The sequence below is a fragment of the Corella eumyota genome, chromosome 7 (assembly GCF_963082875.1).
Source record: "Corella eumyota chromosome 7, kaCorEumy4.1, whole genome shotgun sequence".
NCBI classification, from domain to species: domain Eukaryota; kingdom Metazoa; phylum Chordata; class Ascidiacea; order Phlebobranchia; family Corellidae; genus Corella; species Corella eumyota.
Window position 1 is genome coordinate 10,533,420 of NC_137496.1, and position 25,115 is coordinate 10,558,534.

The 25,115-nt window shown below is 30.1% G+C and overlaps 3 protein-coding genes across 5 annotated transcripts; 2 read left to right on the top strand and 1 right to left on the bottom strand.

The window, feature by feature from the left end:
* Nucleotides 1–356: 356 nt before the first annotated feature.
* On the top strand, nucleotides 357–7,027 carry LOC145760015 (casein kinase II subunit alpha). Of its 3 annotated transcripts, none has more exons than XM_082573881.1 (12): nucleotides 357–542; nucleotides 900–1,011; nucleotides 1,088–1,192; nucleotides 2,078–2,128; nucleotides 2,216–2,275; nucleotides 2,686–2,769; nucleotides 3,199–3,309; nucleotides 3,390–3,491; nucleotides 3,978–4,078; nucleotides 4,554–4,702; nucleotides 5,657–5,751; nucleotides 6,191–7,027. In XM_082573881.1, exons 1-11 carry the CDS (start codon nucleotides 448–450, stop codon nucleotides 5,749–5,751), a joined length of 1,065 nt encoding a protein of 354 aa, XP_082430007.1. In that variant the 5' UTR covers nucleotides 357–447; the 3' UTR covers nucleotides 6,191–7,027. The 3 variants fall into 3 exon arrangements, with proteins under 3 accessions (XP_082430007.1, XP_082430006.1, XP_082430008.1); XM_082573880.1 differs by having other exon boundaries at nucleotides 5,657–5,746; XM_082573882.1 differs by lacking the exon at nucleotides 1,088–1,192 and having other exon boundaries at nucleotides 5,657–5,746.
* Nucleotides 7,019–9,991, bottom strand: LOC145760009 (alpha-(1,6)-fucosyltransferase-like). Its single transcript, XM_082573874.1, has 9 exons — nucleotides 9,823–9,991; nucleotides 9,494–9,600; nucleotides 9,335–9,405; nucleotides 9,142–9,248; nucleotides 8,841–9,045; nucleotides 8,328–8,592; nucleotides 8,029–8,205; nucleotides 7,588–7,738; nucleotides 7,019–7,490 (listed from the first exon to the last, which is right to left on the bottom strand). The coding sequence occupies exons 2-9, from the start codon at nucleotides 9,568–9,570 to the stop codon at nucleotides 7,314–7,316; spliced, it is 1,230 nt and encodes a 409-aa protein (XP_082430000.1). The 5' UTR covers nucleotides 9,571–9,600; nucleotides 9,823–9,991; the 3' UTR covers nucleotides 7,019–7,313.
* A 3,723-nt stretch (nucleotides 9,992–13,714) lies between these two features.
* On the top strand, nucleotides 13,715–25,045 carry LOC145760330 (immunomodulatory peroxidase-like). Its single transcript, XM_082574194.1, has 21 exons — nucleotides 13,715–13,740; nucleotides 13,840–13,865; nucleotides 16,335–16,388; nucleotides 16,762–16,873; nucleotides 16,988–17,088; nucleotides 17,575–17,763; nucleotides 17,995–18,132; nucleotides 18,377–18,493; nucleotides 18,835–18,984; nucleotides 19,418–19,545; nucleotides 19,803–19,919; nucleotides 20,646–20,788; nucleotides 20,959–21,107; nucleotides 21,464–21,635; nucleotides 21,822–21,994; nucleotides 22,452–22,640; nucleotides 23,047–23,274; nucleotides 23,785–23,894; nucleotides 24,324–24,375; nucleotides 24,688–24,765; nucleotides 25,041–25,045. The coding sequence occupies exons 1-21, from the start codon at nucleotides 13,715–13,717 to the stop codon at nucleotides 25,043–25,045; spliced, it is 2,457 nt and encodes an 818-aa protein (XP_082430320.1).
* Nucleotides 25,046–25,115: the final 70 nt, after the last annotated feature.

The following is a 25,115-nucleotide window of genomic DNA, read 5'->3' on the forward strand; positions in this document are numbered from 1 at the left end:
AATATATTTTAATAAAACTATTTGAAATGTTCGTTTTTTAATTTATGTTTTGGGAATTTTAGGTTAATTGTAATCAAAAGTTGATATTAAATGTCTATTTTAAAAATGGTCATAAGGTATAATTTAAAAGCCTCCAGTGAAAAATTATGGTTTTAAAAGCGCAGCTAATATTTGAAGTGTTTTGGTTAAGATATAAACCCCAGCCTTAACTATTTTATTAGAAAATTAGAACACATTTTAATTAACAAAATTTCGCATAAGTTACCATTTTACAAACTTGTCTTATTAAGTTACAACTCTTATTTTTGTGCCTAATGTTTCTACTACAAAATATAATGTCATTAACTTTACTTTATATATTTTACGAATCACTAGGTCTTAGGTTTTAATCGTGGTCGTAAGTTATTTCTCGTAATTGTTGTTGTATTATGATCTGCTGACCACGCGATGGCTATCCCGAGTAGAGCCCGAGTTTATCATGACATCAACACACACCGACCCCGGGAGTATTGGGATTATGAGTCCCACGTTGTGGATTGGGGGTAAGAATAGAAATATTTCGATTTTAATAAAGTGACCGGCTGCGTGGTGTAGTGGTCAAAACACTTGGAGTCACTACATGATGTCTTGAGTTTGATCCCCACTGCTCTGCCCTTGAGTAAGACGATATAAATGGTATAAACTACTAGTAAGCCAGCATAATTATTGGACAATTATAATTCATAATATCCCAAAATGCCAGAGGCAACTCAAGACTGGGTTGGGGTAACTGATGTAACCCTATGATTAGGTCATGAAGTCAACTTTTTCACATCGAGGATAACTTTATATTTAAAAAAAATTTGCATTTTCTTAAGATTTTTAATAAAACTTTATTTTTATAAATGTTTTAAATGCAGAAATCAAGACGATTACCAATTAGTAAGAAAACTAGGTCGGGGTAAATACAGTGAAGTATTCGAAGCATTTAACGTAACTGAAAATAAAAAAGTTGTCATCAAAATTCTAAAGGTAAAAATTAACATAATTTGTTTATATAAAAAGTTAACGTTCGTTATTTTAATTTTGGTATTTCGTGTTTTTTTAGCCTGTTAAAACTAAAAAGATAAAACGTGAAATCAAAATTTTGCAAAACTTAAGAGGAGGGGGACCTAATATTATTACACTTCTTGACATTGTTAAAGATCCAGTGGTGAGCAAATCAAAGTTATTTATGTCTAATTTTTTTTATTCTCGATGTAGGAAGGGCAACTTCACGACCTAAACATAAAGCATTTGTTGCCCTATAATTAATCTGCCGATCGGTTTTTGGCTCGGCAGGGGTTCATGCTTTTTGTAGCACCTTACTCAAGGGCGTTTTGACATAAAAGCAGTAGGAATTAAACCTGAAACCTTCTGTATGAAATATATAAATATGTATTTAAAGAGTTATATAAATTTTTTTTGGTCTGTTCAAGATGTCTTGTTCTATATTTTGTTCTTTAATTGGTCTTGTGTACTTAAAACTGGCTGTTAAACTAATATCACTCTGCTTCTATATTCGCACTTCTATAATGTAATCGGTCAATTCATACCTTTGCTTGTATTGCTTATTTAATCGGTCGATTCATGCCTTTTATAATTAACACTTAGATAATGGGTCAGTTCAGCCTGGTCACTCCATTTCTTATGAACAGCTGTATCTTGGTAACACTTTCTTTCTTCTTTTACTTTTTTGTGAACAAGTTGAAATTTTTTACTTTCTTTTCTTGATTTCTTTCTGCTTGTTTATGTATTTATAGATATCGTTAAATGCTTTTTTGTATATATATGAAAATGCTTTTGCTTTTTGCTACCAAATATTGTATATATGTATATATGTTAATTAATTTTTGAAAAATTGTATTTTGTATAATTAGTTTTTTGGGAATTTGATTTTCTTTTTAGAAATATGGGAGTTAATATTTGTTTTTTTAAATTCCTGTTATCAAATGTAATAATAAGCATGGAATAGCATACAACATAAAACTTTATCTTTTTTTAATAAATGTATAGCCTATTATATATATTTACAGTTATTTTTTTTTTTGTTTTTTAGTCCCGAACACCAGCTTTGGTTTTTGAACATGTGAATAACATTGATTTTAAGGTAAAAATAATAATTTTAATTTTATCAAAAAAAAAATTTGTTAAATTTAAAAAAAAATTTGAACTTAATTTTATTTCTGTTTTTTAGCAACTCTATCAGACACTTACAGATTACGATATCAGATATTATATGTTTGAGATACTAAAGGTAAGACAATAATAAGAAAATTATTAGAGCTTTTCCGCTAATTTGTTAAGCTTGCTTTAAACACTGGGCTTGGGTCTTAATAACAGCCTTTGGTTATTTTATAACATAACTTATCTAAGCTTTAGTTTTTCTTAAAATATCAGGCTGTCTCCATTTGATTTTATTATTGAAATTCGTAGTTATCTACCTAAAATTGTTAAAATTGTGTTTTTTTCATTGTTGTAATATGGGCGCAACTCTCAACTAATATTTGTTCGTGATAATTTTTCTGCGCACCACAAATGGCAGTTTTTTAATTTTCTAGGACTATAAAATGGACATATATTTATATATTATTTACTAAACTTTAATATATATGTTATTGCATTGTTCAAATTGTTGCCCTTAATAAATAACCTTTTTACTATTAGGCATTGGATTTTTGCCATAGCATGGGTATAATGCATCGCGATGTAAAACCTCATAATGTTATGATCGACCACGAAAACAGAAAAGTAAGTTTTTTCAACTAAATATTTATTTAAAACTAAAAAACATAATTAGAAAATGATCACTCTCAAATTTTTTTAGGTTTAGGTACCTTAGTCTTTTTTTTTTAATTATCGATACTTAACGATAGCCCACCTCTATGGTCAAGATTTTAATTCGCAATATGGTCACAACTTTTCTGATAATTTGCCTGAGCATCACAAATGGCAGTTTTATTTATTTTTGAGGCCTATGGACATGCATACATATATCTTGTCCACTAAACTTCAATATATACAGACTAAATGTAAATTGGTTAGTTGGTTGCTAAGCTACTGATCGTGTTTTATCAAAAAATGGTAGAAGCAGTGGGGATCGAACCCATGATCTCATATAGTGTATTCATTGCCTTAGCTATCTTTTTTCCACCGAGTCTAACTAATTTTATGTTGTAGTTGAGGTTGATTGATTGGGGGTTGGCAGAATTTTATCACCCCGGACAGGAATATAATGTAAGGGTGGCTTCAAGGTACTTCAAAGGCCCTGAGCTTCTGGTAGACTATCAGGTACAAAGATTAATATTTTAAAACTTGGTAAATTTTCGTTTTTTCGACTCTGACTAACTTTTTATTGTTTTACGTTTTAGTATTATGATTACTCACTTGATATGTGGAGTTTGGGATGCATGCTTGCTTCTATGATATTCAGAAAGGAACCGTTCTTCCATGGACACGACAATTATGATCAGGTTTGTTTAGTTTATTTATCTTTAAAATTAGTTAACTTTAAACATAGAGTAACATTTATTACCCCAACCCAGTCTTGAGTTGACTTTGGCAGTTTGGGATATTATTGATTATAATTGCCCGATAATTAATTTGTCAATCGTTTTTTTTGATTAAATTTAAACAAAAATTTTTGAATTTTTTGGGCTTAATTTTAGTCCCTTACTTTAGGAAGCAGTGGGGATTAAACCCAGGGCCTCATGCGTTTATATACAATGCCTTAACTACTATACTGTCCATAAAACTTGTAAAACTAAAATGTGATATATTATGTTTAAATAAATATGTTTTGGGCCTTTATAAATGCATTGTTATTTATCAAATGAATGAAGGGTTAAAATGGTTTTCTCTATAAATTATTTAAAGCTTTGGCTAAGCCTTTGTCATAATTGTTCTGAATAAAATCATATTTTCCCTTTTTTATTATTTTAACATGGTTTATATTTTAGTTGGTGAGAATTGCTAAAGTTCTTGGCACTGAAGATTTGTACGAGTATCTCGATAAATACAATATTGAACTCGACCCACGCTTTAATGACATTTTGGGAAGGTAAAAAACGACTTTCTTTATTACTTTGTACTTATTTATCCTTGATGTGGAAAGGTTGACTTCACAACCTGAGCATTAAGAAACATTTGTTACCCTGACCCAGTTCCAAGTTTACTTTGTTAGTTTAGGATGTTAATGATTATCACTACTAAATTAATAAACTGTCGTTGGGTTTTAGGCTCAACAGGAGTTTGTACAGTTTATAGCGCCTTAGTCAACGGTGCTACAGCATAAAAACAGTGGGAATTGAACCCAGGACCTTATGTAGTAAAAAGCAAAGTGTTTTAAGCACTACATTATTTCATTATTTTTATTATAAAAATAAAATTCTATAAAGGATAAAAAACATAATGTAGAAGTGGAGGGGATTGAACCCAGGACCTTCTGTGCTAACGTTCAATTTATTAACCACCAAACCTAAGGTCACTAATGTTTATATAAAGTTTTATGACTTATATTGTCTCTCTTATTTTAGACATTCACGCAAACGATGGGAAAGATTCGTCCACAACGAAAACCAACATTTAGTCAGTCCGGAAGCGATAGATTTTCTTGATAAATTGATAAAATACGATCACCAAGCTCGTCTCACTGCTAGAGAAGCTATGGACCATCCCTATTTTTGTAAGTTTAACATTTTTATTTATTATTTTAAAAATTAAATCAAGTTTTTATTAACGTATTGGTCTAAATCATAGGTGGGCACAGTTAACTTAAAAGTAACTTCGTTGAATGATAATTTGTTAAAAAGTAGTAACTTTGTTAACGTTGATTAAGTAATTTAAACAAAATTAACAAAAGTTAATGAGACTATTAAAATTTAATTAAAACAAACAAAAAAACGACCCCTATTTTTACTAAAAACAATAATTTAAATCTTAGCTGATATTTTAACAAACGAACAAAAGTATAAAAGTAATTTTAAAACTGGTATAATTGAATTCCAATACACATAATAAGGCCTATTATGTTAAAGCCCTTTAAAATCTATTCACATTATCTCATATTTTAGCTCAATTTAAACATTTTAGCCTCTGGCTATTTAAATTTAATTTATGTTCAAGCAATTATAATGTATTTCTACTTATAGGCCAATCAGATATATTTAAAATATGTATTTTAATATTAAATCAAAATTAAAATAAAAAATTCTTTTTTTTAAAATTTTATTTGTTATTTTCTTTATTCTTATACCATTATGCATTATTTAGTTTAATATGGGTTTTATATTCTTTCAACAGACTATTTTTAAAGTAGTTTAATATCATTGATTAAATTTAAACCAACAGCATGGTGTAGTGGTTAAAACACTTGGCTTTACTATATGAGGTCCTGGGTTCAATCCCGACTGCTCTCATGCTGTAACACTCTTGAGTAGGGTGCTATTAACGCTATAAACTCCTGCTGAGTCAACACTTAATCAGCAGCTTAATTATCGAACAATAATATCCCAAACTGCCAATGTTAACCTAAGACTGGGTCGGGGTAACAATTGTTACTGTATGTTTAGGTCATGAAGTCAACCTTCCCACATTGAGGATAAATAAATATATCAAAATTTTAAAATTTGATTTTTAGTTCCGGTTGTCAAAGCGCAAGGAGGCTTGTCGTCGACGGCAACTCTTCCAACATCATCATCCGGAGCACAAGTTGCTCAACTGGGATCAGGTTAGGTTAGTTGGATTTTTAATTTTTTTTACTAATTTTTTTTTAAATGGCCATTGTCGGAGTATAGTGGTAAGAATACTTTTTTTCAAGTTCTTTAATAAACCAGCGGCATGGTGTAGTGGTTAGAACACTTGGCTTTACTTCATAAGGCATTGGGTTCAATTCCCATTGTTTCCATGCTGTAAGGCTCTTTATAAACCATTTGTATTAACATCTACTGTGCCAAAAACCAATCAGCAGTTTAATTTTTGGGTGATTATAATCAATACTATCCTAAACTGACAAAGACAACTTGAGACTGGGTCGGGGTAACAAATGTTATCCTATGTTTAGGCCGTGAAGTTAGCCTTTCCACATCGAGGATAGATTAAAACAAAAGTTTTTGTTTACGCGCAGTTATTTAAAATACCCGAAAATCAATGAAAAAATATTTTACTTATTTAGGAAAGTGATTTCACCTTGAAAACTTAAAAAATGAACAAGTTAAAAGTTACAACCTTTACTCATATTTGTTTTTTCTGCTATTCGCATATTCTTCGTATCGGCAAATTCTCCCTTTTTCGTTTTTTTTGTATTTTTGTTCATTTTTACTTTAGAGAATTGTGTGAAAATATTGTATAAAAATCAAGGCCTCCACTTTCTAAAAACACCCCCAAAAATACCCCTTTATAATAATACATTTAGCTAAAAAGGTAGACATTTTTCAAAATGTCCAAGTTAGACCAAAAAAAAAATGTTGTGATTTTTTTTTCGTTTTACCGCTCTGGCAAACACTTCGACACTTTTGCAAAAGCAGCATTTTTTTTAAATAGCAACAACCGCTAACACAGTAAAAAAAGACCTACCTAAATCCTTACACCCAACAATACAGAAGCTTAGATATTATTGTGTATAGTCCTCGGCCCTTATTACCTAGCTTGCTTTGAAGTATTGTTGTACAATGTTTATTACTTTGCCAGAACTGCTGAATTTTTGGCTGAATTGTTTAACTTAGTAGCTAAACGTTGTGATATTTTCGTGGTGTGTTCGTTTAATTGTGTTTTCTATAGTGGCCACTTCACAGCGAGGATAAACTTATAGTCTTAAGCTCAATTGCCCCCTCTAGTAGCGTGCATGTATTTCGTTCCAGTCTTTCATTTTTTAAGTTAAATGCACTACTCTACTTTCACGTAGATGACGTACCCCATATAGGTCACGTGACTGTCTCTTTTTTTCTCTAAATATTTTTTGGGAACGTAAGAGGCGACAAATTAAAATGGTGGACAATAAATTGGTAGTGATCATTTATTTGAGGAAATAATTTAGTTTTTAAAAATATTACTTTAGGTATAAGATTTTTAACGAATAATGAAATTATTCACAGCAAAATTTCAACTTGAAAGATTACTTAAATAAGATAAAAAAATTTTAAAACTTAAAATAAAAAATTCGGGACAACTAATGTGTATAAATCTATGTAAAGAAGTTAACAGTGTTGCGTTGGCGAGATTTAAACTTAAGACCTTGCGGATAGTAACACAAAAAGCTATTTAAAGCTTTAGAAAATGCCGTTTAAAAAGTTTATATCTTACAGCCATTCATTGAAATTAAAATTCGGATAATTAAGAATTTTGGTATTTGAAAGGTTGTTTCCGTTATTGGTAACATCGCCGCCATGATAGTAATATGGAACATCCACAGAAACTATTTTGTCAGCAGCATCAATATATTTAGTTGTAGTTAGTTCGTACAGCAGTCTACACACCTAAAGGACAAAAAAACATTTTTTGTAGGTTATCATTACTTAATTATGATTTATTCCGAGTTATATTTCGTAAATAAACATTTTTTAATTCACTTACATTTGATGAGAATGTACAGACAACGAAATCACATTCCATTAGAACGTTTAAATCTAGGATCATTCCTTTTAACCCCATATCACTATTTCTGTACCATACCTCTGCGTGCTTAACTATATTTTCATCGTATAAGAACATGTAGTTTTTATATCTATAACAACAAATAAGTTATTTAACATGTAAGAATCAAATTAAAAACCTAATATTAGGACAATATTAACCTGCAGCATTGGTAAGAGCACTTGGCTTTACTAGGTGATGTCTTGGGTTTGATTCCCACTGCCTTTACGCTGTAGCATCGTTAAGTAAGGCTTTTTAAACAATATAAACTCCTGCTGACTTAAAAATCTGATAAACAATTTAATTATCGGGCAATTATTATCAATAATATTCCGAACTGCTCAACTTTAAACTGGGTCGATATAAGTGACGTAATCTTACTTTTCGCGAAGTTCTTGAATTGCATTCACGTCATCAGTAGTGACGTAAACAGTTCGATTAATGTTCGGTGTCGTTAGAGCAAGATTGTCAAACCATTTTTCCACTTGTTTCATAAAAACATCGTTCTCTACAAACTTTGATTCTTCTTTTAGTTTGTCAGTTCGCCGAATGTGAATCCTGCAAAACAATATCCTCCACTTGAGCCTTTGGGTTTAATACCCACCAACGCCATGTTAGAATAAGTTAATATCAATATTTTTTATTTTTCTATAAGGTTAGTTTAAATATATTAAGATTACCCTGCTAAAGGAATTCTAGGGCTATCCATTGCCAATTCTTTTTTTCTTTTGTCTATTTCGTGGTGGAATGTTTCATTTATTTGGATTAGATATTTCATAATTTGGCCTATCCACCAAACAGGAACATTGATATTGTATTTAGAAGTTTTCTCCAATAAACCTATTGGAATTGAACCAGGTTTGATAGATCTTTCATCATTATCACCTTCCCTTATTATCTGATCATTTTCGGATGCAATTCGGTTCGTAGCTCGGAGTTTTTTCACTGAAAAACAAAAAAATTATTTGTTAATTTAATTTTTTTTAAGATGTAATTTTAGAGTATAGAGGAATAAAAAGAAATGTTTTTTTTTTTTACTAAAGCCAGGTCAAATTGTCTAATTATTAGCCTATGCAGGTTTTTTGTTTGCCATACAAATATGAAACACTACTCGTTAATAATTTCTTACAAACAGCTAAGTAAACTGAAAAGCTAACGGCAGTCTATAAATTTACAAAATCAATATTTAATACTTTCCGAACATCCAGCTAAGTTTGGAAACAAGTTGTGCATTTCCTTAAACCCATACGGAGAATAAAGTAAGTCTAACACCATGGTTCGATTTGTGCCCAATGCTTTAAACATGCAGCGACCAATTTGGTGAATCATGCAACCTATTCCACATAATCTTTTCATTTCACAAATAAGAATCTTTTCGTCTTTGCAATTTCGTGGATTCTGAAAGTTAATTTAAAAATTGTTAAGGCAATGAAAAAATGGCATATAGAAAACAATAATTATTTATCTAAATCAAAGTTATGGGCATAAAACGACCTGTAATTTGTGAATTCTGTCTCGTATTGTCTTGCCAAATTTATTTAATTCATTTTCTTGTACGATAAGTTTATCACTTATGCTTGGCCATCTAATCTTTAAGGCTTCTGTTAATTTTAAGTTTGTATTTTAATGTAATAGTTAACACAATGATTTTTTAAATTAATAACTTATACAATGGTTAAAATCTTACCAGTAGGCTCGGTTAAAAATCTTGTATCTAGTTTCCATTCGGTTTCGAAGGCTTTTTTATATGGTAGAAAACTATAAACAATGAAATCAATAAATAGGTTTTTGGGCCTATTTATAATTGTTTAAAAATGTATGATAACTTTTAATCGTTTACACTTACTTTAATGAGAACATATTGTAGATGCAGACTACAATTATAATAATAATGATACGTTGTAGACATTTTTTGTAAGCCATTTCTAACAGTTCGTTTTTGTCTTCTGTAAGCTGTATAGAAATATCTTTTTCAGTTTTTTAATTTTTAAGAAGTTAAACTTAACTGTTAGACAGTACATTTGGTTTAAACAAATATATATTAAATAAATATAATATAAACAAATAAATCCTTTATAAAAGTTTTTGTATTTAATTTGCATTTTAAAATTAGCCTAACTCAGCACTTTTATATAACCGTTAAAGTTAAATAGACCATAAAGTAACACAAAATACCTAAAATTCGAAAATTCGTCAAGGCTAAACTTCTGAAAAGAAAATTATATATTCCAGCTATTTTTCTTAACCAGCAGCGTTTGAACCTCTGTTGATGTAATATACTTATCTCAATTCAATATAATTTATTACAAATATTTATTTATACCTGAAATGTTTACAACACAAACTTCTGAATATGCTTACTAGGTACACTTAACTCGGAATATTTTTTCTGCATGAACGCGCGACTTCCTTATATGTGTATAGCCCTTAAAACAATACCTCACTTACAACACTATTGCTTCCTTTGCTTTTTTTTAATCATGTTTTTGTTATCTTTTCTTAAATTGATATATTGTAAGAATTTGTGACAAAAATTTGTGGATTGAATGACATTATTGTTTTGTTTAAGTCAAGTTTAGTTTATATTTTTACATAGATGATAAATTAGTTTAGTAAAAATGTTATTTTTAGGCCTAATAAATCAAAATGTAATACAAAGTATCTTAAATTCGTCAACACTTAAAAGGGACTATACTAAAGTACGGAATGCGGGATAGTGCGGGACCGTATGTAAACGTTAATAAAAATTCGCGGAATGCGGGACGGAGCGGCATTTTTGTACTTTACTGCGGGATAAATGCAGTCAAGGTCTGAGGAATGATGCGGGACTGCTTTTAAAGGCATGGGAATGAATAGAATGATGCTAAATCGACTATAAAGTGCAAGGGAAGATTAGGGAAGGGTATAAAAATCCCGTCATTTTCCGCATTCAGCGTCTTTTTGTTAACGTTTACATACGGATTCAGTATTTCCCGCACCCCGCAACGTTCGTATCCCGTATTTTAGTACTACCCTACTTAAAAGATATATATTTCTATATACTGCATGCTAGTCTTACTTACTGGCTGCTATTAGAATTTTAAATTACTCTTTTACGTTTCCTTACTTAGATACAATTTAATAAAAATATTAATTTATATATCTCCAAGAAATTGCAATACAAACTAGATTTATTTGATAAATAAAATATGGTTCGAAACTATTTGATTATTTTTAACATAAATTTTTATAAATAAAAAAAGATATGCATAAACATTAATTAAAAATTTTACATACTTTTATTTTTTATTAACAAAAAAGCATTTATATATATTATGCAAACAAAAATTAATATTTTAACCCAGTTTTAACTTAGTAATATCACAATATACATCATACCAAATGTTTAATGCTTAATATCGAACTTAATTTTTAATGAACAAACCAGCATTTAAATATAACAAACAAACAAGAATTATATTTTAATTCATTTTCGAATTATAAATATTACGATATAACCGACAAAACCGACCAAAATTTGAAAACCTAATAACAATCTTTAAATTTTAATAAACAAACACCTTTTAATTAGTAATTAGTGATAAAAATTATAATTTTAAATCATTTTTGAGTTACTAATATCATGATATACAATTGACCAAGATTTAAAATATTAACAACAACCTTTAAATTTTAATAAACAAACACCTATTAATAAGTAATTAGTAATAAAAATAAAAATTTTAATTCATTTTTGTGTTTGTAATATCATGATATACAATTGACCAAGATTTAAAATATTAACAACAACCTTTAAATTTTAATAAACAAACACCTATTAATAAGTAATTAGTAATAAAAATTAAAAGTTTAATTTATTTTTGAGTTACTTATATTATGATATACAATTGACCAAAGTTTAAAAAATTAATAACAACTTTTAAATTTTAATAAATCAACACTTATTATTAGTAATTAGTGATAATTAAATGTTGTAAATAGGAGAATAAAAACATAATCTGATAATAAGCAACATACTAAAATTTCAGATTTTTAAATTCTAAGGAACTAAAGATATGTTCTTTCAAAATTGGGACTAGAAAGAATAAAAATAATAATAATAAAAATAATAATAATAATAATAATAATAATAAGTATAATGACAATAACAATATGTTTCGAAATCTAAGATTTCGAACCATAATTAAAAACACCGGACGTGATGTATATAGAACTGAAAGGCAGTAAGTATCCAATCTACTACAATATTGGTGCTCTCACATTGCAATAAGTTCTTATGCTCTTGTTATCTTTTCTATTATTAATATATTTAATGTTAAGCAAAAGTTAAAACAGTGGAATGTCGTCCAAGATATATTGACTTGTCCGAATATAAAATCTTATGTTCCATATTCGTAGGTTTATTTTTGAACTAATATAGATTGAAATACAAGTTTTTATATTACTTTAAGAAGTTTGTTTTTGTTTTTTGCAAGGTCACTTTGGAACATAAAATACCATTTATTGTGGGTCATTTATATTTGCGCTATTAAAAAAAAAATATATATATATATATAGAGTTGTTAAATGCCATCTTTGTAAAGTAATTATGTCCATCTGGCGTTTTAAGAATCAAATTAAAAAAAAAATAAATTAGTAAAGAGGTTCACTTTTTTCTATTTTAAAGCAACTTAAAATTTTAAAAAGCGTTTTATACTATTTAGAGGCAATTATAAAAATTAAATCATATAAAAATGTATTTGCAAATATTAATATATGCAGTGAAAAGTTATGCCTAAAATAAAGGTTTCCAAGTTTGTATTTTATTTAAGGTATTGCAACCTAATAAGAAAATTTTCTGACAAGATTTAAAAAAAAATTACAGCGTGGAAAAACGTATGGACGACAAAGCACAAGAGGCGGAAGGCGCGCGCACAAAAAACTCTTAATTAAAGCGTCGTTTTTATTAGTGAATTTTTTTGGCGCAAGGATTTTGATAAAACACGTGGAAGGATTTTAGAAAGATTTTTAGTTTGGCTACTTTTATATAAAGTAAAGTCGTTTAGTATAAGGTTTATTTTAGGAAGAAAATAAAACTTAGTTTATTTATTTAATAAATATAATTTCTTATCACGTTTAATTTAAAGTTAAAAATAATCTTATATTACAAGTTTAATACAGCGGAAGAATACATTAGTCAAAGCAGTTTTGGATTCTTCAAAAATGCTCGTGCGTCATTTGAAACTCGTCATCGCTGCGTAGTCGATTGTGATTGGTTCTCACATTTATCGGGTGAATGAATTTTAAAGGTTAAAGTTAAAGAAAAAGAGTTTTAGTTGAAGGACATTTAGTTTGACTCTGTTAATGTGGAAGTCGGACGTTTTTTATATTAGAAATTCAGCTGCCACGTGGTTGTAGTAATTAAAAAATGATGTTTATTTTTTTACTAAAGAAACTTATTGTTAATTTTTATTTAATTAACTTGAAGATTAGTGCTTCGACAATGCGGATTTCAACAAATCGGGTTAAGTAGATTGATTTTTGTATTGTTGTTTATTAAATTTGATAATAACTTGTATAAAGTTTATATGGTGTTGTTGATCTGAATATGCAACGTGTTAGGGGTAGGATCGCGCGCGTGTCGACACACTCGTTACTTTTAATGTCTGCTAGGCTAATTGCGTTTAACAGTCCGCATATTCGGTGTACAACACCATTTTAAAAGTGTTTAAATTATCCTAAAACATTTAATTAGACATAGATAACTGCCCCCAGCTTTGTTTTTAAGGTTTCAAATGAAGACCCCACAGGATGACGTCCCGAAAAGTAGATGAAGTTGAAAAGATGGACGACATCACGAAGGTGAATGACGTCAAGAAGAATGGAGGAACGAAACCTGGCGTCGTTTGAAGAAACAACATGTCCAGCGAGCAACACATAAAAAGGGAAGATACCGTTTTAATTATTTTTTATGTATTGTTAATTATAATGTTAATTTTTATTTAAATCCAAATAAGGAACGGTCGAATCGCGACTTACGATTTGCTTTTTTTCAGTTACTTCATCATGAGAAATAGAGGAATGGAAGATGACGTCACAAGAAATAGAAGGAAGGTAACGTCATAAATAGTTTCTAAAATTGTTTAATATATGCTCAATAAATGTAAATCTAGTATTAATTTTTACGTGTAATTAAAAATATTGTCGCTACAGGAGCAGGGAGGAAGGGCGATTCTACGGTGATTTAATGAGGAAATGAAGAATTGGATGTGGCCCTAAGGTAGTTGTTAATTTAGGTATTGATGAGCTGTGAGGAAAAGACCAAGAAAGGTGATTCCTTTAACATACAGGTGAGATACTTGTTCTTTGTTAAATATATTTTATTTAAAAAATAATAATAATACATTTATTTATACCTTTTGCTTGTACACCTAATTTTTCTATTTTTTTTCCTTTCTATAAAAGCCAACAACCCTGCCCTTAAGGCAATGGCCCTCATATGCTAAGTTTAAGATATTGTTGACTTGGGATATTCAACTCAAATGACCTAATACTAGGATCAGCCTAGTCAGATTAAACAAGTCGTCAGTCTTACGTTAACTTTAAATTTGCTCCGCGTGTTGCAACACATCGCTTCGTTCGTTTTAGTTATTACGTCAGCTTGCGTCTTTTAGTTATTACGTCAGTTTGCGTCTCTTAGTTGTTACGTCAATCTGCGGTTCTTAGATATTACGTCAGATAAAGTTACTACTTAAGATTGCGTCACTTGGAATCACTATTAGACAGAATTAATGGAGTTTTACTACTATCCGCTAGGTGGTGCGCTATTATCAGGGGTTTTCCCGCTTTTGCTACCAACTGTGCGTTACATAACATATTTGTGCAGCCGCTAGTGGGCGCACTGGAGTACAGAAGCAGCGTAGCATGGGCTTATCAAATTGACTTGTTAGCTAATAGTTAGTTGGTTATTAATATCTTATTACCCACTGGTTATTAGTTACCTATTGTTAATTAGTAAGCTGCAAAGAATTAATTGTGTTTTTTTACATTTAAATTATTTGTTTTTATCATATTGTAATTGGTTTTGTTTATTTATTAAAACAATTATTATTTTTAGATATATGTTGTAATGAATTAATAATCAATCATTAGTTTGTTTGTTAGTTATAATTAGTTTGTTTAAATATATTACCCCCAATATCATAGTAATGTATTTCCTTATCATAATCACCCTAATTAAAATAAAATTATGGTGTTCATGCAATTGGTATAAATAAATATTAATAATAATTAATTTATGCTATTCAAATTTATATACAATTACATTACTAAAGTACACGTTTAATCCTTTTCTTTTTTCCGAGATACTTATGATGCTATCCGTTGATGCCGCTATCCGTATATGCCGTTATTCGTTGATGCCGCTATCCGTTGATGCCGCTTTCCGTTGATGCCGCTTTCCGTCGATGCCGCTACCCGTCGATGCTGCTACCCGTCGATGCCGCTACCCGTCGATGCCGCTTCCCGATGACGTTGCTACCCGATGACTACCCGATGACGTTGCTACCCGATGACGTTGCGCACAATCTTTTCTATCTTCACCATTTAACTCTTAATAATTGAGTGTATTTATTCGTTATTGTATGTTTATCGTTATTTTTAAATATTCATGTTTAATTTAACATAAATATTATTAGTAATTTTGCAATAAATAATTCCATTTATTTACATATTCGTTTAATAATATATAGTCCCCTACTGGACGGTAGGTTGTTTAATATATTTGTGCATTGTATGTGACAAACGTTATTTTGAAAGGCCAAGTTGGGACGTTCTTTCTTTAGGTAGGTTTATTTTCGGTTAGTCCCTTTATCACATGCAATTTATCGTGACCAGTTCGTGCTTTCCTACTAGAGCCATACTGGGTTACATTAAATGTAATTTTTAATTTATTGTTACTCTTGTTTATATTTTTAATATTTTGTACACTGCTCGTTCTTGCCTTTTAAGTTACTTGTTTTTAATGTTTTTTTTGTAAATATTTTTTTATTTTTTTTAAATGTGTTGATACATTTCAGTATAATAGTCAATACATAACATATAAATTGAACATATCTTTAAACTATTGTCATGAAGTAGTCAAGAAGTTTAGTACTAAACAACTTTTAAAGTTCCTTTGCTTTTTATACTATTTAGAAGCAATTATTAAATTTAAATTTTATAAAAATGCTTAGAAAAGTTTCAAATATAGATGATAAATAGATTATTTACTGATTTGCAATCGTTTTTAGTAAGTAGGCCCAAATCGATTTCCTTAATTTAATTAACATTTCTGAATTTAATTTCTTTTAAATTATTTCCAAATCGGAAATTACTTAGTATATTCGTATAAAACCTTTATTTGATAGTAGAAGGTAACTATATTATCGTGAAACTGGTTAGAATAGCATTACAAATTTAATATTTTTTTAATATTTTGTTGTTAAAAAATTAAATTGTTTGCTTAAAAATGAGGTTGTTTTTACTTATTTTTGCAATCGCCCCTATACTAACGTTGGGAAAAAAACCTAATTGTAATTTTTGTACTAATTGTTTTTTTATTATAGAATTATATTATTAGCAGGTATAAAATAAAAAATATATTTAATAATTGTCTTCGGTTTGAAATAATATTTAATTGTTTTGTAAATTTTTAATTTATTTTTCAGATAATTATGATCAGTTTAACATTCAACCCACCCTCGTGAAGTTGACCAATAAAAGTAAAACTTTTGAATTTTGAATTTAATTTAAATATTTGACGAGATATTTTTGTATCATAAAGAATTTTTACAATTTTTTAAATAAAAAAAAAAATTAAAAATCAAAGCAGATGGTATCGAACCCAGGGCCTCCAGTAGTAAACCTAACATCTAAATGTATACCTTTAATGAATTTAATGACTAACATCTAAATGTATACCTTTAATGACTTTTTTGTTCTTTGTTTTAACCTAACACATTCATTAATAACTTTTACAGCCATTTCAAGTAGAGGAAAACGATCATCGGACTTTGACATTGGTATTACGCATTTATATCATGTTTTATATTAATATTTCCATAAATATTTCAGTTTAAAAACTATTTTTTTTAGCTCCTAAACGTATTCGACGTTTTTCTGTCACTCCGCAAGAATCCCGACAACAAATTACTTTTAATCAACTTTGTCAGATATCTTACGTCTGCCCTGACCCGCAAATTAATAAGTAAGTCGATTAGTTTACTTATAAATGATCTGATGACATGGTGTAATGGTTAGAACACTTGGCGTTACTACTTAAGGTCCAGGGTGTTAAAATAATATTATCGTTTTATTTTAGGTATTACACGCCAGATGGTAATTGTAATAATCTTGCGTTCCCATTGAGAGGGACTGAAAACCACGCCTACAAACGAATTCTACCTGCAGAATATGGAAAAGGTAATATAAATTTAATTTCAAATGTCGTATACCATAGTAATAAAGGTCATAAAACAAGGGTCATTTTTGTTGTATTTATTTTATCCCTAATGTGGAAAGGCCTTACAGCCTAAATATAGAGTAACATTAGTTAGCCAAACCCAGTCCCAAGTTGACTTGGCATTTTTGAATATTTTTGATAATAATTGCCCGATAATTATGCTGCTGATTAAGTGTTGACTAAGCAGTAGTTTATATCGTTTATAGCGCATTACTTAAGGGTGCTACAGCATGAAACAGTGGGGATCAAACCCAATACAGCATGTAGTACAAAAATCAAGTGTTCTAACCACTATATAACACTTGTTTTAATTGGGAATTAAACCTAGGACCTAATGTGGTTGTTCCCACTACCTTTACCACACTTCTGAATACATCTTAAACAAAATTAAACCCTTTCTAACTTTAGAATGTAACTTTATCAAAAAACAACTTAAATTAATTTAGGTAATCCTTCTCCCTTTATTCAGGGAGCCCCCAAAACCACAGTGGGTGCTGCCATCTTACCCAATACCAGATATATTTCAAACGTCATTTCAGGGGCGTATCCTCGTGATTCCTTCTCCCATACTGAACTTCTTCCCTTTTTTGGTCAGTTTGTTGCCCATGATGTTACTGGGACCAAGTCAAGTGGAGGTAGATGTGTTTTTATATTTATCTTTAATATGGAAAGGTTAACTTCACAGCCTAAACATACAGTAACATTTGTTACCCCAACCCAATTTCGAGTTGCCTGTGGCAGTTTAGGATATATAGAGATTATAATTGCCCGATAACTATGCTGCTGATTAAGTGCTGGCTCAGCAGGAGTTCAGTCTGTAAAAATTGACACTTACTTTATGTTTATCACATTTTCTTGCTTTTTAGATGGTTATAATAACTTAAACTGCGATTGTGGAAGTACTGATATTGAATGTTTTAATATTCCAATACCAACTACAGACATCCAATATCCAACCTATGATAAATTCGGAAAAACCTGTTTTCCAGTTGTGAGATCATTAGGTAAATTCTTATGGTTTTGATTTAGTAATTTTTCAGTTTAAAAAATAATTTTCATGCTATTTTTGTATATATTTATTCTCGATGTGGGAAGGCCGACTTTACAGCCTAAACATAGAGTAACATTTGTTATCCCAACCCAGTCTCAGGCTGCCTTTTTGTTTTTAATTTATTGTAAAGTTTGTATCATATATAAATTCATATTTGTTAGCAATTGTCACTAAAAGTTTGTTTTATATTTTTAAAGGTGTGCCCAGTTCAAAATGTAGTTATGATGTCAGAGAGCAAAGAAATGAAATTACTGCATATTTGGATGCATCTAATGTTTATGGGAATAATGAAATTGCAGTGTCACAACTTAGAGGTAAGTATTTCACCTTTTTTGCTTCTGTTTTTATTAATTCTTGATGTGGGAAGGTTCTTGACCTAAACATAGAGTAACATTTGTTACCTTAGCCCAGTCTCAAGTTGGCTTTGACAATTTGAAATATTATTGATTATAATTGTCCGGTAATTAATCTGCTGATTGTTTTCTGACTCAGCAGGAGTTTATACTGTTTTTTAGAGCGATACAGAGAGCAGTTCAGCATAAAAGCAGTGGGGATCAAACCTAGGACCTGATGTTATAAACCCAAGTGTTCTAACCACTACACCACACTGCCGGTTTTAAAGACAAATAAATATTTTTTTATTCTTTTTATGTAGATGGAGCTAGGCTTAAAGTTGGTGATGATGTTCTTCCTCAATATTTTGACAGAGGATCACTTTTACCTTTTGTATTCCAAGCACCAAGTGTTCATCAAGCTTGTCCAGTTGATGTCCATCAGCCAGCTGCCGTTCCTTGTTTTGTAGCAGGTAAGTTGAAACAAAATATTTTATTTTTCAACAAACAGTATTATACAGTAGAAATCATTGCATGAAATTTCATTTTTTATTTATTATTGATGGAAGGTCATCATTACGGCCCAAACATAGAGTAACTTTTGTTACCCTGACCCAGTCTTAAGTTGACTTATTAAATATTGGGATATTAAATATTATAATTGCTCGATAATTAAATTGCTGATTAGTTCTTGGCTCAACAAGAGTTTATACAGTTTATAGCCCTTACTTAAGAGCGCTGCAGCATAAGAGCAGTAGGGATCGAACCCAGGACCACATGAAGAGAAATCAAGTGTTCTAACCAGTACACCATGATGTCGATTTGATTCCCCCTGCTTCCATATTGTAGGATCTGTAAAAAAGTTACAAATTCTACTTAAGTTTTTTAAATTTTCATATAATTTAGGTGATTTTAGGGCCAATGAGAACCCAGCGTTAACTTCCATACAACATATGTTCCTACAATTTCATAATTCGATTGTGGACAAATTAAGTGCTCTTAACCCTGGATGGAATGTGGATACTACATTCAAGGTAATGTTGTTTTAAATATTGGATTATCACAAAGTCAATGCTATTAAAAATGGCAATGGCATTTTAAGACTTGTTTAGCGTAATTTGTAACAAAGATAGCATCTGAAATCAATCATTTAATATTGTAAATGGAATAATGTATTTTTTGCATTTTTAATTTAGAATATTTATCTATATTTTTTTATCTGAATTTTTTTTAATTAAAAAACAAATTTTTGATTAAATTTTTTAAGTTGCTTCTGTTTTTTATGATATAGACTGCCAGGACAATAGTATCAGCTATGATACAACAAACAACATACAGGTTACTTCTTCCCTCTTTAATTGGATATGGAAAAATGCTGGATTTCAAACTGAACTTAGAAACGAAAGGGGTAGGCTATAAATTTTTTTAAAAATATTACACCTTTTTTTTTAATTTTAGTTTTTGAAAATTGAAGCTATAAAGTTATGTAACAGGTTGCTTATGTTAGTTTAAGATATTGGCATTTGAATTATCAGGCAATTTATAAATTAACTTTCAATGAAGCATAGTGAACAATATATGTATATATAAGTACGAATGTTTACTTTAGAGGCCTTTAAAATAAAAAAAACTTCCATTTGTGGTGCACAGGTAAATTATAAATATTAGTTGAGAGTTGCGACCATATTACAACAATTAAAATCCCTATCGTAGCATTGGCTATTGTCAATGCCATCTCTAGCTACCAAAGGCGGACTCAGTATCAGGTCAAAGTAACAAAAAATCTATTATTCAATAATAGAACTTGTCAAGTCAGTTTGTCAGGGTTCCTACATTATCAATAAATATACAATGTTTCCTATAGATTATTACTATATACATAAAACCTAATGATCCTGTCTGCGTTATTTTTAAAATTTGTAAAGGATGTAAATATAGTTCATCATAATTTAGTTGATGTTTTAATACTTTAGGATATTAATTTTAATTAAGTTTAATATCAATTAATAAAGTTTATTATTATTTGGAAATGATTTTTATAGGTTTTAACTAATTTAATCTTTTTTTTCGTCTATAGTCTTTGAAAATTCTGTTGGATTTTTTTTTCATTTTTTTTTTTTTTTTCATTTTCCAGTATTATTATGGTTATGACCCTACATTCGATGCAACAATATCCAATGAATTTGCCACAGCAGCTTATAGACTACATCCTCTAATATCTGATACAATAACAAGAAGAATTAATTCTCGTTTCTACAATCTTAAACTAAGAAACAAGTAAATTATATTTTACATTTTAAATTTTTTGTATACGTTAATATATTTTGATTTAAATTATTTTTTGTAATTTAAATTTGGTATTTTATTTATATATATTTTTATCCTCGATGTGGGAAGGTCGTATGGCCACCTAAACATAGAGTAACATAAGTTACTTTTTTTTACAGCTTTTTCAACTCTAAACCATTTCAAACTACAACTTATCAGCAAGGGAACTCAATTCTTAAAGGAATATCTGTAGGACCTTCTTTTGCAATGGGTCCAGTATTTTCAGAAGCCCTTCACAATTTTCTATTTCCACCTTATAAAGATCCAAGTAACTACAGTTCATTTTTTTATTCTACTTTTTATACGGTTTGATTTGGCAACATGCTTTTAAAATTAATTTAAAAGCTTATTTTAAAATTACATGAGGTCCTAATTCCTACTGCACTGGTGCTGAAGTCCCTTTGAACAGTATAAACTCCAAACTCCTGCAAAGCCAATACTTAATCAGCAGCTTAATTATTTGGCAATTTTAATCTGTATTATCCCAAACTGCTAAAGGTAACTCAAGACTGGGTCGGGGTAACAAATGTTACTCTATGTTTAGGCTGTAAAGTTGGCATTTCTCCATAGATAGATAAAAATTTAAAAAAATTAAATAAAAATGGTTTTAACTTTTAACTCTAGATGCTTTTGGGTCTGATCTTCTTGCAATAAACATCCAAAGAGGCAGAGACCATGGAATACCTGGATATAATAAATACAGGGAATTTTGTGGGCTACCAAGGGCCACAAGTTTCTTTACTTTTAAAGATAAAATACCCGAAGGAATTTGGCAACAGTTGTTCAGCATTTACAAGTAAAAATAAATATTTTTAACTAGGTTAAAATGTTTATACTGTCAAGATATTCTAAAATTAAAAAAAAAATTTAGCCTAAAAAGTACAAAAAAGGGGAGCAGTGGGGATCGAACAGGGAGCCTTATATAGTCCAATGCTCCAAGTTTATGACAAATATTAAAATCTAAATTTTTTTTTAAATTTAGAAAAAATGTTGAAGCAGTTGACCTTTATGCTGGAGGTATCTCAGAAGAAAGTAAAAACGCTGGAGTTTTGGGTGATACTTTCGCTTGCTTAGTTGCTTACCAGTTTAGAGATTTAAGAAAGGGTGATAGACATTGGTATGAGAATGGTGGAGACAATGCAGTGTTTACATTAGGTAAAAAAATTAAAAGTATTCAAACATTTAACTAAATTTTGTTATATTTTTTAAAAATTTTAAATAGACAAGCATTTTAATTTACCGGCAACATGGTGTAGTGGTCAGAACACTTGCTACACTACATGAGGTCCTAGATTCGATTCCCACTAATCTCATGATGTAGTGCCCTTGAGTAAGGCACTGTAAACGGTAAGAACTCCCGCTGAGTCAATTCTTAATCAGCACTTAGTTATCAGGCAATTATAATCAATAATATCCCAAACTGCCACAGGCAACTTGAGGCTGGGTCGGGGTAACTGATGTTACTCTATGTTTAAGTCGCGCATTCGACTTTTCCACATCAAGGATAAATACATACAAAAAAAATGAAAAACTCAACATCAAAAAAAAAAAAATTAAATGTTAAATATTTCATTTTTTTCTAATTTTAACTTTTTATAATTTAATACTTCAGATCAACTTTCTGCAATAAGGGAATACAGTCTACCAGCCATGCTATGTCAGTTTGCAGAAGGGACCGAAAGTATTCAACCAAACCCTCTTCAACTTGTAGCACCCCATAACCCCCTCAAATCATGCGATCAGTATCCTAAGTTGAATCTTGATGTATTTAGAGAACCATATGAGATTGTGGAGCCAAATGGTAAGTTTATTTATTTTTGTTTTTTTGGTTAACTTTATCCTTAATGTGTAAAGGTTGACGTTAAGACCTAAACATAGAGTAACATTTGTTACCCTGACCCAGTCTTAAGTTAACTTTAAAAGTTTGGGATATTATATAAATTGTAATTGCTCGTTAATTATGCTTCTGATCAAGTGCTGGCTCAGCAGGAGTTCATACAGTTTATAGCGGCTTACTAAATGGTGCTACAGCATAAGACCAATAGGGATTAAACCCACAACCTTACGGTGGTGTAGCAAGTGTTTTTCTTACCACAACACCCCACTTTCTTGAGGGTCATACGGCATTAAAGCAAGGGAAATCAAACAAATGATTCTATGCTGTTGAGTCAAGCGTTTTGACCAAGCATTTTTTTAAATTGTTACAGCAAACATACAAAGTGTTTCAACGCCGTTCTTTCCAATCTCATTCAGCGAGACTTTTGAACAACTCCACGAGCGTTTATTAATCGAGCGCCCTAATGATATTTGCGAAACCCCGCTTGAACATTACTCATATGGAACATTGGGTAGAAATACTGGCAAGGTTTATGTTGCATTTGGTTGTCGAACTGGAACGTTGAAAGCGACTGTTTATCCTCCGTTTACTGAGGGCGGTAAGTAAAAATTGTTTTAGAAAATATTTGATCATTATTTTAAATTGACCGGCAGCATGGTGCAGTGGTAAGAACACTTGCTACACCACACATGAGGTCGTGGGTTAAATCCCCACTGCTCTCATGCTGTAGCGCCCTAGAGTTAGGCGCCTTAAACGGTATGAACTCCTGCTGAGCCAACACTTAATCAGCAGCATAATTACCAGGCAATTATAATCTATAATATCCCAAACTGCTACAACTCTAGACTGGGTCAGAGTAACTGATGTTACTCTATGTTTAAGTCGCACAATCGACTTTCCCACATCAAGGATAAAGATATATACAAAAAAAAAATGTGGTACAGCATAAGAGCAAAGGGAATCAACCCCAGGACCTCATGTCGTGAAGTCAGTGTTCTAACCACAAGTGTTTAAATCTTATGAAGGTTATAAAAGCAAGAATTGATATAGTAATTTTGTATGCATTGTACTGATACAATCAATCAAGTCAATAGTGTTTATCTTTTAGCTTATTATACTGAATGGAAGTCTAACCCTTTAACTGCTGCTGGTGATGATGTTGAAACTGAAGCTCTATGTGCTAAACCAATCCAAATTCAGGTTAAAGATGCTCAAGGCGTAAGTTGACTTTTTTACATTTTTTTGTATATTTATTTATCCTTGATGTAGAAAGGTCGACTTCATGACCTAAACATAGAGTAACATTTGTTACCCTGACCCAGTCTCAAGTAAATTTTGGCAGTTTGGGTTATTATAGATTATAATTGCCTAATAACTAAACTGCTGCTTAAGTATTGGCACAGCAGGAGTTTTTACTTTTTATAGTTAAGTACGCTATAATATAAGAGCAGTGGGGATCAAACCAAGGACTTCATGTAGTAAACTCAAGTGTTCTGACCACTACACTATGCTGCTGGTTAAATGAAATATTTTTAATCAAATTACTTCAATATATCTGTTGTTAGTAATACCATAGGTTTAAAATTTAGTTGTTGTACTTTTTTTAATTTTAACAAAACATAAATGTAAATTAATGTTTTAATTTAGGATCTTATCAGCAGTGATCGTTACATTTTTGAGCAGTTTAGTGCAACAAAAGGTGCATCTCTTTTTCTAATTGTTTTTTGGTTTTGCATAATTGTTTTTTTATATATATTTATTCTCAATGTTGGAAGGCCAACTTCACATTTTTGTTACCCTGACCCAGTCCCAAGTTGACTTTGGCAGTTTGGAATATTATTGATTATAATTACCCAATAATTTAGCTACTGATTGGTTTTTGGCTTAGCAATAGTTAATACTGCTAGCACTAACTACTTTGATATGGCAGCAGTGGGAATCGAACTCAATACCTTGCATGTTTTAGATATTAAATTTTAAATCTTATTTAAATTTTATGTTTTTTTTAAAGGTTTAATTTGTCGGGCTAGAGACCAAAGTTCATATGGAAATGCTCCTGACTTGAGTGTTCGTTATTTGTGTTTGCCTTGTAAGTATTACTTAAGTTAAGTTTTTTATATTTAGTTAATATAAGCAAATTTGCTATATGCAATTTTTCACCCTTAATAATTTCTTTACAGAGGTATTGCTTTATTTGTGATAAAGAACTTTTTTATTTGCGGGTTTGTGAATTGTCAAGAAAAGGATTTTTCACAACAATTTTACTTTAAGAGTTTTTTTTTAGAAAATATATATACAGATGGTGTTATTAAAAATTTATTATGTTATATTTTGTGTGATTTTTAAGATAATTAAATGTTTTAGGTTAATAACATGTATTTATCGTTTTTTGGGGCCAATTTTACAGTTCTAACGTAGGTAACTTTTACCTTATGCTAA

What these genes read in the sequence shown, in the direction of transcription:
- LOC145760015 (XM_082573880.1), top strand. Translation starts at nt 448, where the DNA reads ATGGCTATCCCGAGTAGAGCCCGAGTTTATCATGACATCAACACACAC. An exon ending in ACATTGTTAAAGATCCAGTG is followed by an intron (nt 1,193 to 2,077) that starts GTGAGCAAATCA and finishes TTTGTTTTTTAG; the next exon opens with TCCCGAACACCAGCTTTGGT. An exon ending in TTTAATGACATTTTGGGAAG is followed by an intron (nt 4,079 to 4,553) that starts GTAAAAAACGAC and finishes CTCTTATTTTAG; the next exon opens with ACATTCACGCAAACGATGGG.
- LOC145760009 (XM_082573874.1), bottom strand. Translation starts at nt 9,570, where the DNA reads ATGGCTTACAAAAAATGTCTACAACGTATCATTATTATTATAATTGTA. An exon ending in ATTTTTAACCGAGCCTACTG is followed by an intron (nt 9,249 to 9,334) that starts GTAAGATTTTAA and finishes TAAAATTAACAG; the next exon opens with AAGCCTTAAAGATTAGATGG. An exon ending in CTTAGCTGGATGTTCGGAAA is followed by an intron (nt 8,593 to 8,840) that starts GTATTAAATATT and finishes TTTGTTTTTCAG; the next exon opens with TGAAAAAACTCCGAGCTACG.
- LOC145760330 (XM_082574194.1), top strand. Translation starts at nt 13,715, where the DNA reads ATGACGTCACAAGAAATAGAAGGAAG. An exon ending in ATGTGGATACTACATTCAAG is followed by an intron (nt 19,546 to 19,802) that starts GTAATGTTGTTT and finishes TTTATGATATAG; the next exon opens with ACTGCCAGGACAATAGTATC. An exon ending in TCCTCCGTTTACTGAGGGCG is followed by an intron (nt 23,275 to 23,784) that starts GTAAGTAAAAAT and finishes TTTATCTTTTAG; the next exon opens with CTTATTATACTGAATGGAAG.